The sequence below is a fragment of the Ceratotherium simum genome, chromosome 11 (assembly GCF_057802395.1).
Source record: "Ceratotherium simum simum isolate JZ-2026a chromosome 11, ASM5780239v1, whole genome shotgun sequence".
In the NCBI taxonomy this organism is placed as follows: Eukaryota; Metazoa; Chordata; class Mammalia; order Perissodactyla; family Rhinocerotidae; genus Ceratotherium; species Ceratotherium simum.
Window position 1 is genome coordinate 23070042 of NC_141910.1, and position 15149 is coordinate 23085190.

The following is a 15149-nucleotide window of genomic DNA, read 5'->3' on the forward strand; positions in this document are numbered from 1 at the left end:
AAAAGAAAATCCAGAAATAACTTGTGATAAATGCTATGAAAGAAAAGCACAAGAGAATATGGCTGTGTATAATGCGGAAAGCTGACCTAGAGGGTGTACCATCTGAGCTGAGGACTGAAGGATGGGCAGGTATCAAGCAGGAGAAAGGCAGAGGGAGACAGGGCAGGGAAAGGTGGGCTATAAGAAGTATACCGGGGCATCCAGATACACAAACAGGCAATTACAATCCCTTCCGGTGAAGTCATGAAAGGACCCCATGTGCTAGACCTAGAGGGTCAGAGGCAGCTTCCTTGAGAGAGTGATGTCTAAGCTGAGGCCTGAAGGGTAAGAAGTCAGTGGAGACAAACAGAGGAAAGATGGGAAAGCAAAGAGCTAACTAGTTATTTGCTAGAATTAAATCTGTACAGGAATTTAGGTTCAAGAAAACTATGAAGTACTCTTGCCAAAAATTTTAATCTAAACTAATCAAGATTCTAGACCTAACTTCTGGTTTACAGGAAATACTGGGGACAGAGGAATTTTAAATCACATTGCTTGTTTTTTTTTTGTCATTAGTTTGGCTATCATTAGTTTATTATAAAAGAGAGACATGGAAATTATTTACATGATGAAAGATTTCAGTACTTCAGTGGAATGGGCAGCTTCACGTGATGCCATTTCAATAGTGATTTATTTCAGTCTACATACTTTCCAAGAATGCCACCATCTCTAAATAAGAAATCCTTGTAGTCTAGAACTACTTTGGTGCCTCCATATTCTGGGAGAAGAACTTTATCTCCCACTTTCACATTAACTGGTTGAATCTCTCCACCCTTTCCTTTAGAGCCTGATCCAACAGCCACTACTGTTGCTTGCAATACTTTTCCTTGAGATTTTTCTGGAAGCATAATGTCTCCTTTGGTTACAGTTTCGGCTGCACTCCTTTCAACCAATACTCGGTCAAAGAGAGGAAGAAACTTTCTAAATGCCTGTCTTGCCATGACTCCGGTCATCTCAGCCCACACTCCGCTCTTGCGCCGCCGTCGCAAGGAGAGACCTGCAGTCCGACCCTTGGGCCACGTGAACCTAAATCACATTGCTTTAAATTAAAAAACCCTAAACAGAGAAGTTCAGAATTATAGTCAGACCAAACCAGCGGTCTGTGCTGTCATCCAAAGGAACCGTGGATCCTGGAAGAAAAGATGGCCTGTTAAAGCCTTGTACTCCATTCCACTTTCCTGAATATTCAAGTTAGGCCAAAGGGCTCAAAGCCATTCTCCACTAAAGTAAATAGCTCTGCTGTGTTGCTTCTAAGAGTGACTATGATAATTTTTTAAAAACTACATTTTCCCTAAGCCACACAACTAACAAGTAGCAGAGTCAGAATTTAATCCCAAATTGCTGGCTCCACAGCACCTGTATTTAACTATCACACAACACTGCCCCTAGTAATAATGATAATGGTACCTACAAAGGTGAAGGTAAGAGAAAGGGGCTTTTTGTAATGTAAGTCAAAAGAAGGGACAGATACTCTTTTAGCACAGTAAGGACACAGGAGTGATGCCAGAAGGAGGTTAACTGGCACAGCATGAATGGTCTGGTTATTTTTAGATGCTTCAACAGGAGGCCAGATCACAGTGGCCAGAAATCTCCAACCCCCACCCTCCTTACCCTCCATCAGGAACAGAAAAGGACTGTTCTTTTTAGTTGGGATCTCTGGGGGAAGGAACAGAGAAAAGGACTATGGGGAAGGGGAATATGAGAGAGGAGGCAGGAAGGAGAGGTTGGGGGGAAGTCTGCTAAGCAGAGGTTGGCCCTGTAAGTGCCATGGCCACTAAGCCCCTTAGACATGGTAAAACAGCTTACAGAGGACACTCAAATCTCTGTCATGCCATGCACTCTAGGTTGGTTAGAATATCATGCATGAACCTGAATAAAAAGATTCACTCACCATGCTCCATGATTCTGTGTGATCTTCAACAGTCAAATGGAAGATAGTTTTGTTGAACTGTTCCATAATGGGCTTCCAATAACTTCTATTAACATCAGGCACTGTGCTAAGTGCTTTAGATACAGTCATTATTTCTAATCCTCTCAGTGACCCACCAGAAGAAGTCATTGAGACTTACTCATCTAAGATCACAAAGCTACCAAACCAGAGAATTTTTAGTTGTGCCTGTCTGATTTGGACACAGCTAAACTAGTCTAGAACAGTGCTTCTCAAACTATCTGTGAGGAATGACCAATTTTTAAAATTTCCAATCCATCAAAGCCTGATAATTTTGTAAGATACACAATTTTGTAAAATATAAAATGAAATAAAAAATATATGCACAACACAAGCCCAAACTTATTGTTACATTCCACAGATATGCTCTGTGAAATTGCTATAAATGCTTCTAAACATTTACTCTGAATATCTGTACCAATCTTGTCATGGAATGGCACTAGTATGGAGTAGTGGTTCCTAGTCACGAGGGCACATCAGAATCATTCCAGAACTTTTGCCAAATACATATGCCGGCCTCCACCCAGACTCTGATTCAGCAGGCTTGGCATGTTTAGTAGACACTGCCCAGGGGATTCTGATGTCCATCCCTGGTTAAGAACTACTCGCTGCTCTAACACATTACCAAAGCTACTGTTTCCCAGCTTGGGGCAAATTCAGAGAATCAAGATCCTCTTTCAGAATTCACTAAAACCAGCACTGGGCATAGTGGTGGGGGGCAGGAGGAAGGGTAATAATGCCAGGGAATTGGGGGTTCAAGAGTTGCCCTCCCTCAACTAGGCTTTTGGTGGTGAACATGATGCAGTCTACAGAAAAGCTGAAATATAATGATGTACACCTGAAATTTATGTTATAAACCATTGTGACCACAAAAAAAAAAAAAGAAAAAGTTGCCCTCCCTAACATCTGCATTACCACTCGTTGCTATTCCAATATCTTTTCAACTTAAAACTTTTGATGTTTGGTTCAAGTATGAAATCTCTCTGAGCAGCAAATTAGAAGCTGTCAAAATTGCATTTTGTAGATAACCACTCCCATCTAAGAGAGCACCTCTATTATGTTTCCTCCTACACAGCCCTGCCTTTGTAACAACAGACCATCTCCTGCATCCTGCATTTGAGGGATTCTGGGAACAGTGCACCCCAGAGAAAAACTGTGAGTTGTTAATTCATCCCAGATGATGGCAAACTGGTGGGGCAGCCAGTCATTTTCAGGGAGAAACAGCCTGGAGAGAAAAGCACTCCACCTTTTCAGATCAGGGCCAACAGTGAAAAATAGATGCGGGATGAGGCCTCACAGGAAGACTCACAAGAGACTTCAGTGAGAACAGGAAGTGCTGGTGTATGTACTCCCTTAAGAAAAGAGTCCAGGGCCGGCCCAGTAGCTTAGCGGTTAAGTGCGCGTGCTCCGCTACTCAAGGCCCAGGTTCGGATCCCGGGCGCGCACTGACGCACCGCTTCTCCGGCCATGCTGAGGCCGCGTCCCACATACAGCAACTAGAAGGATGTGCAACTATGACATACAACTATCTACTGGAGCTTTGGGGGGAAAAAAAGAGGATTGGCAATAGATGTTAGCTCAGAACAAGTCTTTCTCAGCAAAAAGAGGAGGATTAGCATGGATGTTAGCTCAGGGCTGATCTTCCTCACAAAAAAAAAAAAAAAAGAAAGAAAAAAGTCCAGTGACCTAAGTGACCCCAATGGAAGTTAGGATCGATCAGATACTTGCGAAAAAAATGACAAATAGGCTGACTGACCCAAAACATAATTTTTTATAGTAACTACTTTTTATTAGTATTACTGGTATGCAGGTGTGTGTTCAGCTGACCCTACCACAATGTTAAACAAGTACACATAGAGTTTGATGTACACAATGTGTACTTTTCTCTCTCGGTCCTAGTCCTTGACGGCTATGTTCATACAGGAGGTGCTCAATGAAATTTGAGAATATTCCTCCAATTTCATTCTCTAGAATAGATTGAAAACTCCTTGATGGATGATATCTTTCCAAACTACATCAACGGCTCCTACAAATCAGTGAGAAAAAGATAAACAACTCAAAAGAAAGACAGGCAAAGGATATGGACCATTTCACAAAAGAGGAAATAAAAATGGCAAAGACATGAAAAGATGCTCAACCTCACTGATGATTGGAAAAATGCAAGGCAAGACGAGATACCATTTTTGACTCATCATATTGGCAAAAAGGTGTGATATTATCAAGATACTTTCATACACTGCTTGTGAAAGTATAAGTTGGTTGGGCTACTTTAGCGGGCTACTGGGAACTGTGCTAGAGCCAGTTTATACCAGCTTGCAAGAGCTGATTGTGCGTATCTCTTCCTAACTCCAAGTTCAGTAATATCACATTAGTAGTTTGAAACCAGCCATGGTGGCAGAACTCACACAATGGAAATGGGCAAAGGCTACAAATCAGCTCCTACTTCCTTTTCTGGAAGATTGGTTGTTAAACATTTATCACACTCCACAGTCTATTTGCTAGTGTCTAGAATCTAAAAGCATATAACCCATGATATAGCAATTCCTATTTTCTAAGATATATTTGCACATGTATACAGGGAGGCATGTGCAAGGATGTTCACTGCAGCACTGTTCGCAAAGGGGAACTAGAAACCTAAAAATCCATCGATAGGGAATTAAAAAAAAAACAACACCAAAACTATTGTGTCTATGGAATGCTATGCAGCAGTTGAAATCAATAAGAAAAACTTATACAAACTGTTGAGAGGAAAAACTTCTCTACCAATTCAGAGCTGACTAGGGGCTGCATATAAACTGACAATAGACAAATTAACAGGAGAAAAGTTTATTATGCATGCATGCCCACCCTATAGTACTCCTTATAGCACCCTAGAGTAGCTCCCCGAATAGCTAGGGGTAAAGGTTTATATACCAGCTTAATAAGGGGTGGAGGGGGTTTGGGCTTCAAAAGATGGAATATTCTGGTGAGACTTGTTTACACAATTTTTTTGGAATGTCTTGGTGCCAAGGTCAGCGCCTCCCCGACTTGAGAGGTGAGGGGGTGGGGAGCAGAAGAGCGCTGGCAGCTGACTCTAGTAAAGCTCTGTTCTGAGCAGATAAAGTTCAGACCAGATTTCTCTCAGAATCTTCTGTATCTTAGATGTTTCCACTTTGAAGTATTCTCTATACCAGTTTGGTGGGTCGTTGGTCTCCGCAGTACTAATTTGGAAGTCTCAAGACATGTTGTTGAGGGAAAAAGCAACTTTGCAGGATAATACATACAGTATGATTGCATTTATGTTACAGAAATACATAAAACAATACTGTAAATATGGGCATATATGCAAGTAGGTACAAGTTACTAAAAAGAATCTGGAAGGAGATACATTCAAAGTGACCACAGAGGTTACTGCTGGGGAAGAGAAAGAGAAAACCAAGATGGACGGTATCAGTCAAAGGGGACTTGAGCCTTAATTGGAAGGTTTAAATGCTTCTCAAGGACAATGTATCCATGCACTATTTGTGTAAAGTTAAAACCAAAACAACTTCCTGAAGACAGAAATGTCCACAAGCTTCCACCCAAAAGGCCAAGGTCAGGGTTCCGAGATTCTGGAATGGGAGGCACCCTCTTACTCTGGAATACAATCCCTCCTTCTCCAGTGGTCCGGGCCTCTTGGGCAGCCCTACACTTCTCCCCCAGCAGACTCTGGAAACTTTTGTGGGATATCAGGCCTGATTAAGACCCTTAAGTGAAAAGCACTGAAAAGATTATGATTTGCCTCCCTTCTCTGCATTTATAATTCAAAATAAAAATACTATGAAATCAAAGAAAGCCTACAAAGTCTTGATTTTTCCTATGACTATGGTGATGCTTTCGATATTTGAAAATTTAAAAATCTCTCAAAAAACTTTGGCTTAGCTGAAAGCATGTGCTTAATTCTGACTAACTGGGTGATTTAGCACCTGGTAATATAAGGGTGAGAAATGGAACAAGTCACCAGCCATCTTCAATCCTTCTGCAGGACAACGATAAAAGGATGGAAGGAAAGGACAAGAGTTTACTCACTACTCATCTCCTCAAACCAGCACACCAAACGATGCACACAGTTAACTGACTAAACTTCCAGGTGCAAAACTAGGTGTGGCATCTGATCTACAAAGAATGGCCTCACTATGGTTACGGAGCAACCACTTCTCTCCTGGGGCTCGTGCAAGGCAACAGGGACTTGCTGGGCCTTGCTCCTCCGGCAATTGTTCCCGGGCTGCTTGCCCACAGGAGCTGTAAGTTGATCCTCCCAGGGTCAGGTCCCCAGTGAGGAGATTTCTCCAGGTCTTCAGGGACCTTCAGAATCAAATTCCCTTAGCTTTTTATTCAACTGTTCCCTATGTGTACAGTGAGAAGGAAGGGGACTGTTTATTAAACTTTTGCATTATCTTTCCCCATTTATTAAAATTACATGCTTAAGTATTGATGAAAAGAAGCATCAACTCTTTCTACCTGTCTCAGCAATGGAATTGGGTGGGTCTGATAACTCTCCCACTACATGCTCTTGGACCCAGATTATCTGGTTAGTTATTATTTACTATTTACTTATGATTTATTATTTACTTAACTTACTTCCTGATACTGGGGGAAAAGATTTTTCTCTCAATTACCTATAGACCATATTTGAAGTGGTGGTACACAATCCAGTAAATGGCTACATCTATGATTTAATGGATCATACAGTAACTTATGAAGTGATTTGCTTTCTTCCAGCTCAGAGGAAATCTGGGGAAAGGCACCTTCTTGGTCTATGAGGTCCAAAGGCAGGTGGTCCCTCTGTGCCCAGAGGATTTGGCGCCTCACCTCTAGCCCCCATCCTGCCCAGCTCTTTCTTTGAGGAAAGAGCAGGAGGGGATTTTTTTTTAAGAACCTTCATTCCTTCTGCAAACTGCTTGGAGGACATGAACATGAACCTTATGGGCTAAGACAAAGGTTCCTTTTTTATGTTCTCCTCACTTTCCCTTCTCTTTCCAGAATCTAGGCCCTGGTGATTCTCTTCAGGAGGCAGGTAAGTGACCCTTAAAAGAACAACAGACCTCACTTTCCTTACCAATCAAGACAGAATGGGCCCACAGCTGTGCCAGGGATGCTCAGAAACTGCTTCTGGCTTCAACTCCCCAGGGAGGAAGGGCATCTTGGGGTTTGTTCAGTTGTGCAGTCCCATGTCTGTCAGGAGTCATAGGTTCTCTTACTCTAGCTACATTTAGCTTTGTTTGTCTTCCATGGGAACACAACTGCATTTGTATCCCTTTTCTCAGCTCTCCATTTATAAAAACGCATCACCAAGAACCTGAGCCCCAGCTGATGAACTGGATATGACCCAGGTTTGTAAACATCCACCAAGAGAAAACAAAGGCCCCATCCATGAAGAGGTGAGACCCCACCCATACCTGGAAATGTGTTCCCTCTCCACCTCCAGATCCAAAGACATACCCCTCTATCCTTCACGAGTTCACCTGATTTTAAAAGGTTTGGCTTAAAACCTTTCCTGATGACTCCAGCCCCCTCTGACCTTTTCTCTTTGCTGAAACTCGCAGAGCAATTGTAGTTGGCACCACTCAGTTTAGCACTTAATTGGCTACTGACTTGTATTGCTTCTAAACTGCTTCATGGTTACTGGTTTCAGCTTCCTAAGGAGACAGTTCCTAACAGTAGTAATAATGATAATAATAATAGCAGCAGCAACCATTTATATGTGCTGACTCTGTGCAGAAATTACTCCAGGCGCTTTCCACATGTTAACTCATTTTATTCCACCAATATACCAACTGAGGTAGGTACTACTGTATTGTCACCCCATTTTTTACAAATGAAGAAACTGAGGCACAGAGATGTTAAAAAAAATTGCCCAAGGTTGCACAATTAGTAAATAAAAGAGCCAGGATTTGACCTAGGTTTCTAAAAGATGTCTTTTAGACTATCTCCTAAATCCTATTCACTCCATAGTACCTAACTCTGTGAATTAGATTTATCATCCCTATTTTCAGATGAGAAAACTAAACATGACTGAGGTCACACATCTAGGACCCTAGGCAGAGATGTGATTCAAACCTAGAGTTATCTGACTCGAATCCTTTCTTTTTCCCTACTAAGCAGAAACCATGGATTTGATTAATACTCCACTCAGGTATCATACCTCTGATGCTCATTCATCTCATGCACAACTGTAGAGACTTTTGCAAGTGGGGAAGAGGGGAGGATACAAAGATGTGTAAGATAAGGTCCCTACTCTCAAGGAGTTCACAGCCCAGGGGGAGAAAGATGTGCAGACAAGGAGGTGTACTAAAATGTTGTAGGTGTTGTGATGCTAGTTGTGACAGTTCAGTAGGCACAAAAAGATGAGGTTGGAGTGCTAAGGGATCCTTGGATCGTCACATAGGGGGGTGAACTCAGACTTTTTGTAACGTTATTAATCCAAGTTTTTGTGATAAAAAAGATTTGGTGATAAACTCTGTTGACCAGAAAATTCAACTAAGGGCACTCCAAGTATTCTGGTTTATTAGGTTTCTGTTATAAATAATAATCTTCTCCAAATCCATTATAAGTTGTTGCTATTTTCTAGGTTGCCCCTGGCTCCATAAAACCTTGGGGAGTAGGTAGAGGTGATCACAGATTGCCTTCTGGGAATTCATGAAACTAGTGACACTGAATGAAAAATTCAATGACTATATATATATAATAACTATATATACATAACTATACACGCACACACACCCTTATTTAAGTGTGCATAGAAAGTGTCCGGAAGGAAACACCAAACTGGTAACAGGAACTATTTCCGGGAAGAGAGATTTTTTTAACAGCAGAAGGCAAGGGAGACTTACTTTTTGTTCCATACAATCTTTGTAGTGATGTAAAAATTAAATAATAATTTTTTAATGAGCATGTATTACTTTTATAATTAAAATGTAAAAAAAAAAAAATCTGATCTCTGTTCTAGTGAGACCATGGATGGACCATGTTGAGAAAACCATAATAATGAGGAAGTAGCTGCTACCAAATTCACCATAGACATCGTTACAATGAATTAATGGCCAAGAGTTATGATGTATTTAGCAAGCTTGGGTCATGGTTGTCCAGCTAGGATAAGGATAATTTACTGCCCACCTCAGTACTGTGGACAGCCAGGAAGCTCCATGTGGCAGCATACTCATCTTGCACATTGCACCCAGAGATGGGTGGCATTGAGTGGACAGTGAGGTCAAGGTCCTCAGAAACAGCATCAGGCTCTACAAAGAGCATCAGCAGCCTCAGCTCAGAGAAAGATCTAACATGGATGCAGGTTGCAAGTGACATTGGACCTTGCAGCCCCAAGGTCACAGCTGCATACAAAAATCATCACTGTAGGAATTGTCATCATCTAAATACAATGAACAAGGACAGAGAATTTTTTTACAAGCACACAGTATTCTTTTGAAGGGTCTGGCAAGTAGAACATAAAGATGGAAGATGGTACCCTGAAGTCTCTTCCTGACCACGGCCTTATGTAAGTCCTCTGCCCTTTCTGTCCAGATGTTTCCCCATTTTGACAAGATGATAAAATAGCTTTTACCAAAAGCCTCCAAATCAGTCATTCTGAGTTCAGTGCCAAATCTTAGCCATGGTTCTAAAAATAGCCAGTATATGAATCATATAAAATCTCTAAATTTATTTTTATTTCTTTAATATAAAAGCAATATAATAAACAAGCATTAAGGATTTTTCATTTTTCAGCCTAAATTTCCTTTAAACAGTTTCATCTCTAATCCACTTGTGCAATCAAATCCATATTTCCCCCATTTCATTTCTCCCCCACCTGCATCCTATGAATCAACAGAACTTGAAACCATAACATAGGAAACAGAAAACTAGCCAAGGGCAGGTAAAAGAGAAACAAAAGGCCTAATTATAGCCTGGGTAGGTAAATCATGTAAATATCCATATTTTATCATCTGCTCATGTACAGGTTGAGTATTTTATTCTGATAATATATGTACTGAACTTATAAATTATGTCAGTTGCCACCATTTATCTGACAGGAAGCAGGCCCAGGCAGGATCCTTTGTAACAAAGGCTAGCTCAGCACTGCACATAGCTGTGATTCTATGAGAGACAATTATGGCCAAACCCAGATAAGGATGAACTGACTGCACTTAGATAAAAATTGCTCTCTCTCAAATCCTGAGGTAAAAAACTGTATAATTTGCAACTAGAGTTAAGCGCAAGCTAATTATGTCCTATTTGGGTTTTCCCTTCTGCTGGCTAAATCACCAGCTAAAATATCTGAAAACCTTGGCTGGAAAGTTGGACAACTAAGAATTATAAGGTGACAATTGTCCCACAAAGGCCCATTCTTCCAGTAACCTATTCTTTTAGGAAAATATTCAATCATTTCTGAGCTGACTCTGGAAGGCTTCCTTCTATATCCTGTCCCTTCACTGGTCGAGATATTTATTGTGCACTTCAGAAAACAATATTTTCTAACAACTGTTTAATATTTATTTTCCTTTTATTTGTATTTATATTCAGTTTTCCAAATTTTCACTCAGGTCTAAAAAAAGAACTTCAATAACTAATAGCGTGACACAATGTCAGCTATTTAAGATTTCAGATACTCAACATCATCCTTTGCTTTTCGCCGCCTTCTTGCATTTTGGGGAGAATAAGTTAAACTAAATTTTAAAATGCTGTAATCCTTTTTGAATCATCATTAAAATAAAACTGAGGGAACAGAGGTTATATAAAGGAAAGAGGAGGCTATAATGGTGGAATTTAAGCCTTCACTGACGACGCCAATAAGAACCAGGGCTTCCAAGAAAAGCCAGTCCTGAGAATAAGGCCAAATCCTTTGCTCCTTATCTACATGAAACTACTTAAATCTGGAGTTTCTTTCTGACTTTATTCGGAAAGCAACTTTTGGCCTGCCTGGACTATTTCTAATCAGACTGGAGTTACAGTGCTTATTGCTCAAACAGGGACAACTGTACAAGGCCCAATTCAGGCTAAAGATTATTTTTATTTTGCCCCACATTTCCTGAACTCAAAATAAAGTGGTTTTAACCTAGGGTTACAGAAGTAGGAAACCTAATGGGGTCTGCTGGGACCCTTATGCCAGTTTTCTCCTTCCATGGTCCTTTCTCTATGCTTGCACTACGCCCAGGGAGATGTCCTGGTTTAAATAAATATCCCCTGCAAAAATTTCCAAAAGCAAATTAATCCCCCAAAATACAAAAAACAGATAATATCCAATGAGGCAAGAAAGGGAGTGACTTATTCTTATACTTTCTTAGATGGAATACAAACTAACATAACCTTTCTGGAGAGAGCAATTTGGTAACGTTTATCGAAGTCTTAAAAACCATGTACTCCACTTCCAGGAATTTATTCAGGGAAAGTCAAGTCAACACAAAAGACTATGATAAACCTATACTCCTTTGGTAATCAGAAATTAAAAATCACCAGTAAATATAAAACATATGCAAACGGCCTGTCCAAAACCACTTGCATTCAAGTGTTTAGTGTCCAATGTGGGGACTACCTTCAGCAACCAGTTTCCTTTTATTATTATTATTATATTATTCTGAAAAACTCAGTACACATTAACAGTTTTTCCAATGACCTAGGGTTTGTGGATATAGTAAAAAAGTCCCACGTCCACTTTTGTGGCTATTACTTTCATAGGATGACCTAAAAAGAGCTTCAAACCACGACAATGATTTCCTCTCCCTATGGGCCCAGGGACTGTTCATTCAGGCTTCCACTGACTTTCACTGGAGATGTGAGTCAATACTAATATGGTAGCTACAGTTCTTCCTTCCAATGACATTTGGAATCTCATTATCTGATGAGATATTAGATATTCTTTTCCTCTATTTTATAGCAGGAGACATTATCTGAATTCTCCCGGATCATATGACAGTAGCCCTGGGAACAGAAAGCAAGTTTTAACAGTTCTTTGGCCAAACCACATGCCTTTTCTGAATCTATTTACCATACTGTTTCAAGATGTTTTCTGAAGAGTCCACAGGAGCTACATTTAAAACCTTCTGGTCATTGTTTGCTAACTGCTGGGATGGTTTTAATCAGGGAGGAAGCCAATATTTTCAGCTTCGGTGTTGGAAGAGCTCCTAAAATGTCTCCAAACTGATTTAGAAGAAAATGCTTAACAGAAGGGGACTTATTCCTGCCCTGGAATAAACTCATTAGAGCTGACATATGCTGTAACCACAGACCAAGAGAACTACATTTTTTGAACACATTACATCCCAAAGGCAACTGAGGTTTCTAAATGTTATCTGTATCAGATGACAAAACCTGTTCAACAAGGACCATAGCCTCAATATACTGGTTGACAGCTTCCTCCTCTTAGAATATTCTTGGTGTTTGATATAACTTCTTTTCTAGGACCTAGTTTTTTCACTAGTTTTCCTGATGAAATTTCCTTTTTTTTTCCTTTTTCTTTTTGTGAGGAAGATCAGCCCTGAGCTAACATCCGTGCTAATCCTCCTCTTTTTGCTGAGGAAGACTGGCTCTGAGCTAACATCTATTGCCAATCCTCCTCCTTTTTGTTTTTCCTCAAAGCCCCAGTAGATAGTTGTACGTCATAGTTGCACATCCTTCTAGTTGCTGTATGTGGGACGCGGCCTCAGCATGGCCAGAGAAGTGGTGGTCGGTGCGCGCCCGGGATCCGAACCCGGGCCACCAGTAGCGGAGCGGGCGCACTTAACTGCTGAGCCACGGGACCTGAAGACATTTTCTTATAGAGGTTTCATTTGATGACTCAGGTAAAACTTTCTGAGGTAAAAGATGGCACATCCCCTCAGTAGACATTTTTCCCTTCCCACTATCCTGACTTGAGGTGAGTGAAAGGAGTCCCTTTGTGATGAGGCCAGTTCAGTTGTAGGTTCCAGAAAAGCCCATGTTTCTCAGTAGCTCAGATCAAACCACACCCCCAGATTTAGGCAGAACTAATCCAAATGCCTGAATCAGTTCCAGAAGCATCTAGGTTTTACTAGGGTCAGTAAACCTCTTCTAAGTTAGGCAGACTCCTCTAGGCCTCAGCTCAGCAGGCATGGTGATTGGTCAGCCTTGTATTTGCATGAGAAAAATGTTTTCTTCCCACTTTTCTAATTCTTGCATGATTTATCATGTGTAAATCCCTAAAATCTCACTCAGGAACAAACCACCATAGCAAGGGTTTTTAAGTTGACCCCATCCCAGTCCTACTGAACCCAAGTCTCTGGGGATAGGGTCCTGGAAGCCTCCTTTTTTTTTTTTTCCCAATGCTTTCATGAGTGCCTCTGCATGCTGAAGTGTAAGACCCTCTGCAGTAGAACAACTGTAAGAGTGAATGAAAGGGAGAAAGAAGTCCCAGCAAACAGAGGCAAGAAGGATTTGAATTTGAAGATTTAATACTAATGGGGGAATAAGATTTAAAAAAAAAACAAAACAGGTCACTGGGGAGGGATCATGAACACCTTTGCTTCAACAACTCCATCTTCAGCTAGGCTGGCTGCATCAGTGTGCTGATACTTTCTTCTACCTCTGAGAGCTTCTTCAGGACTTGGTTGACCTTGATCTCATCAAATTCCAAACACAGAAATTCAGATGCCTGGAAAACATAAAGGATGTTTTAGAAGAGACCCTCAAGATAGCCAAGGTTCTGGATCTGCTGTGACCCTGCTCCAAAGGCCCAGGGCCCCTACCCAACAAGCCTGACTCAGGCCTCAATACCTAGATAATAGTTTACCCAGCAAAGCAAATCTATACAATGCCTTAAATGAAACTACTTCTATGAGGTGTTTCTTAAATGGTAAAGAGGCATACAAATGTTAGGTGCTCTCATTATGAGGCATATGAGAAGCTCTTCTTTTCTGTCATCAGATTTGATCCCAAAATAATTTTTTTTTTTTCGTGAGGAAGATTGGCCCTGAGCTAACATCTGTGCCAATTTTCCTCCATTTCGTATGTGGGAGGCTGCCATAGCATGGCTGGTGAGTGACGTAGGTTTGCACCCAGGATCTGAACCTGTGAACCCCGGGCCGCCGAAGCGGAGCGCATGAACTTAACCACTACGCCACCGGGCTGGCCCACAAGGGCAAATTACTTGTATCCAATTAACCACGTAATTTTAGAGCAGTATAAATTCTTAGAGATCATATAATTGAACTGCTTTGTTTTTTAGATAATAAAATTGAGGCCCCAGGCATGTTAAATGACATGCCTATTGTCCCTCTGTTTGCTGATGGCAGAGCCACCAGATCAATGCTCTTTTCTCTACACTTTCCTCTCTAAATACTATGGCATTACTCACCCCTACCCCCAAAGTGGCACGTAAAGTAAGACCAACAAGCTTCTTCAGAGGGAGGGAGACACTCTCATCTGCTAGAAGAACCTATAGGAGTTGATTTTGGAAAAGTGCCTTTGCTGTTGTTAAGCTGCTGAGCTGAGTCTATACTGACGGCACTGAACATCCACCAGCAGAAACAAATGCAGAGAGAAGAAGGGGCCTCTTAAATAAAAGTCTTCCAGAGGGAGGAAAGGCAGCTTTCCCTGACTATAGGGAACTGCCATCCTCAAACATGTATTTGGGTAGGAGAGGGGTATAGTCTCATATGCAAGCTTAGAAACTGCCAGGTTTCATTTAGTCGAAAGCAAAAACAAATTTAAAAAAAAAAGAAGCTCCCTGTGTGTGAGCTGCAGAAAAGATTATCTCCTTTTGGAAAGAAGAGTAAATCTATGGCAAATTAGGCCATAAATTTGGCCTAAATTAAGTACGGGTCTCAGATTTGAAAGCTACCTATTCTTCATTCAGTTTTATTGAGATCTTTAGCCTGACTTTAAATACTTTAAAATATTTTTTAACATGTGGCCTTTGAAACAACGGTCTAGAAACTAATAATTACCAGAGTCTAACATATATATTCAGGAAATTGGCAGAAAAGATGATGTAATCCATGTTTCACCTCAGTGACAGAAAGTCAGTTATAATAATAAATCACCCGGTTTTCCATTTATATGGGAAGAGATTATTAAGGATAATGTTCATAGAGACAAGAATACCGGAGCAGAGTTTATTAATAAATAGCCAGGATCTTTTCTGACTAGGGGTCATTAATTTGTTGTAGGTTTCAGTACTCAGATTATCTTTGTTTGG

At 40.8% G+C, this 15149-nt stretch overlaps 1 protein-coding gene and 1 pseudogene across 1 annotated transcript in view; both read right to left on the reverse strand.

The window, feature by feature from the left end:
• Nucleotides 1-551: 551 nt before the first annotated feature.
• LOC101392636 (10 kDa heat shock protein, mitochondrial pseudogene) lies at nucleotides 552-1018 on the reverse strand (annotated as a pseudogene).
• A 12366-nt stretch (nucleotides 1019-13384) lies between these two features.
• Nucleotides 13385-15149, reverse strand: part of COMMD1 (copper metabolism domain containing 1) — a 166537-nt gene continuing 164772 nt past the window's right edge. Inside the window, exon 3 of the mRNA XM_004435641.3 lies at nucleotides 13385-13604. Within this exon, the coding sequence (XP_004435698.1) occupies nucleotides 13497-13604 (108 nt within the window). The 3' untranslated portion in view covers nucleotides 13385-13496. The remainder of the gene's footprint in view (nucleotides 13605-15149) is intronic.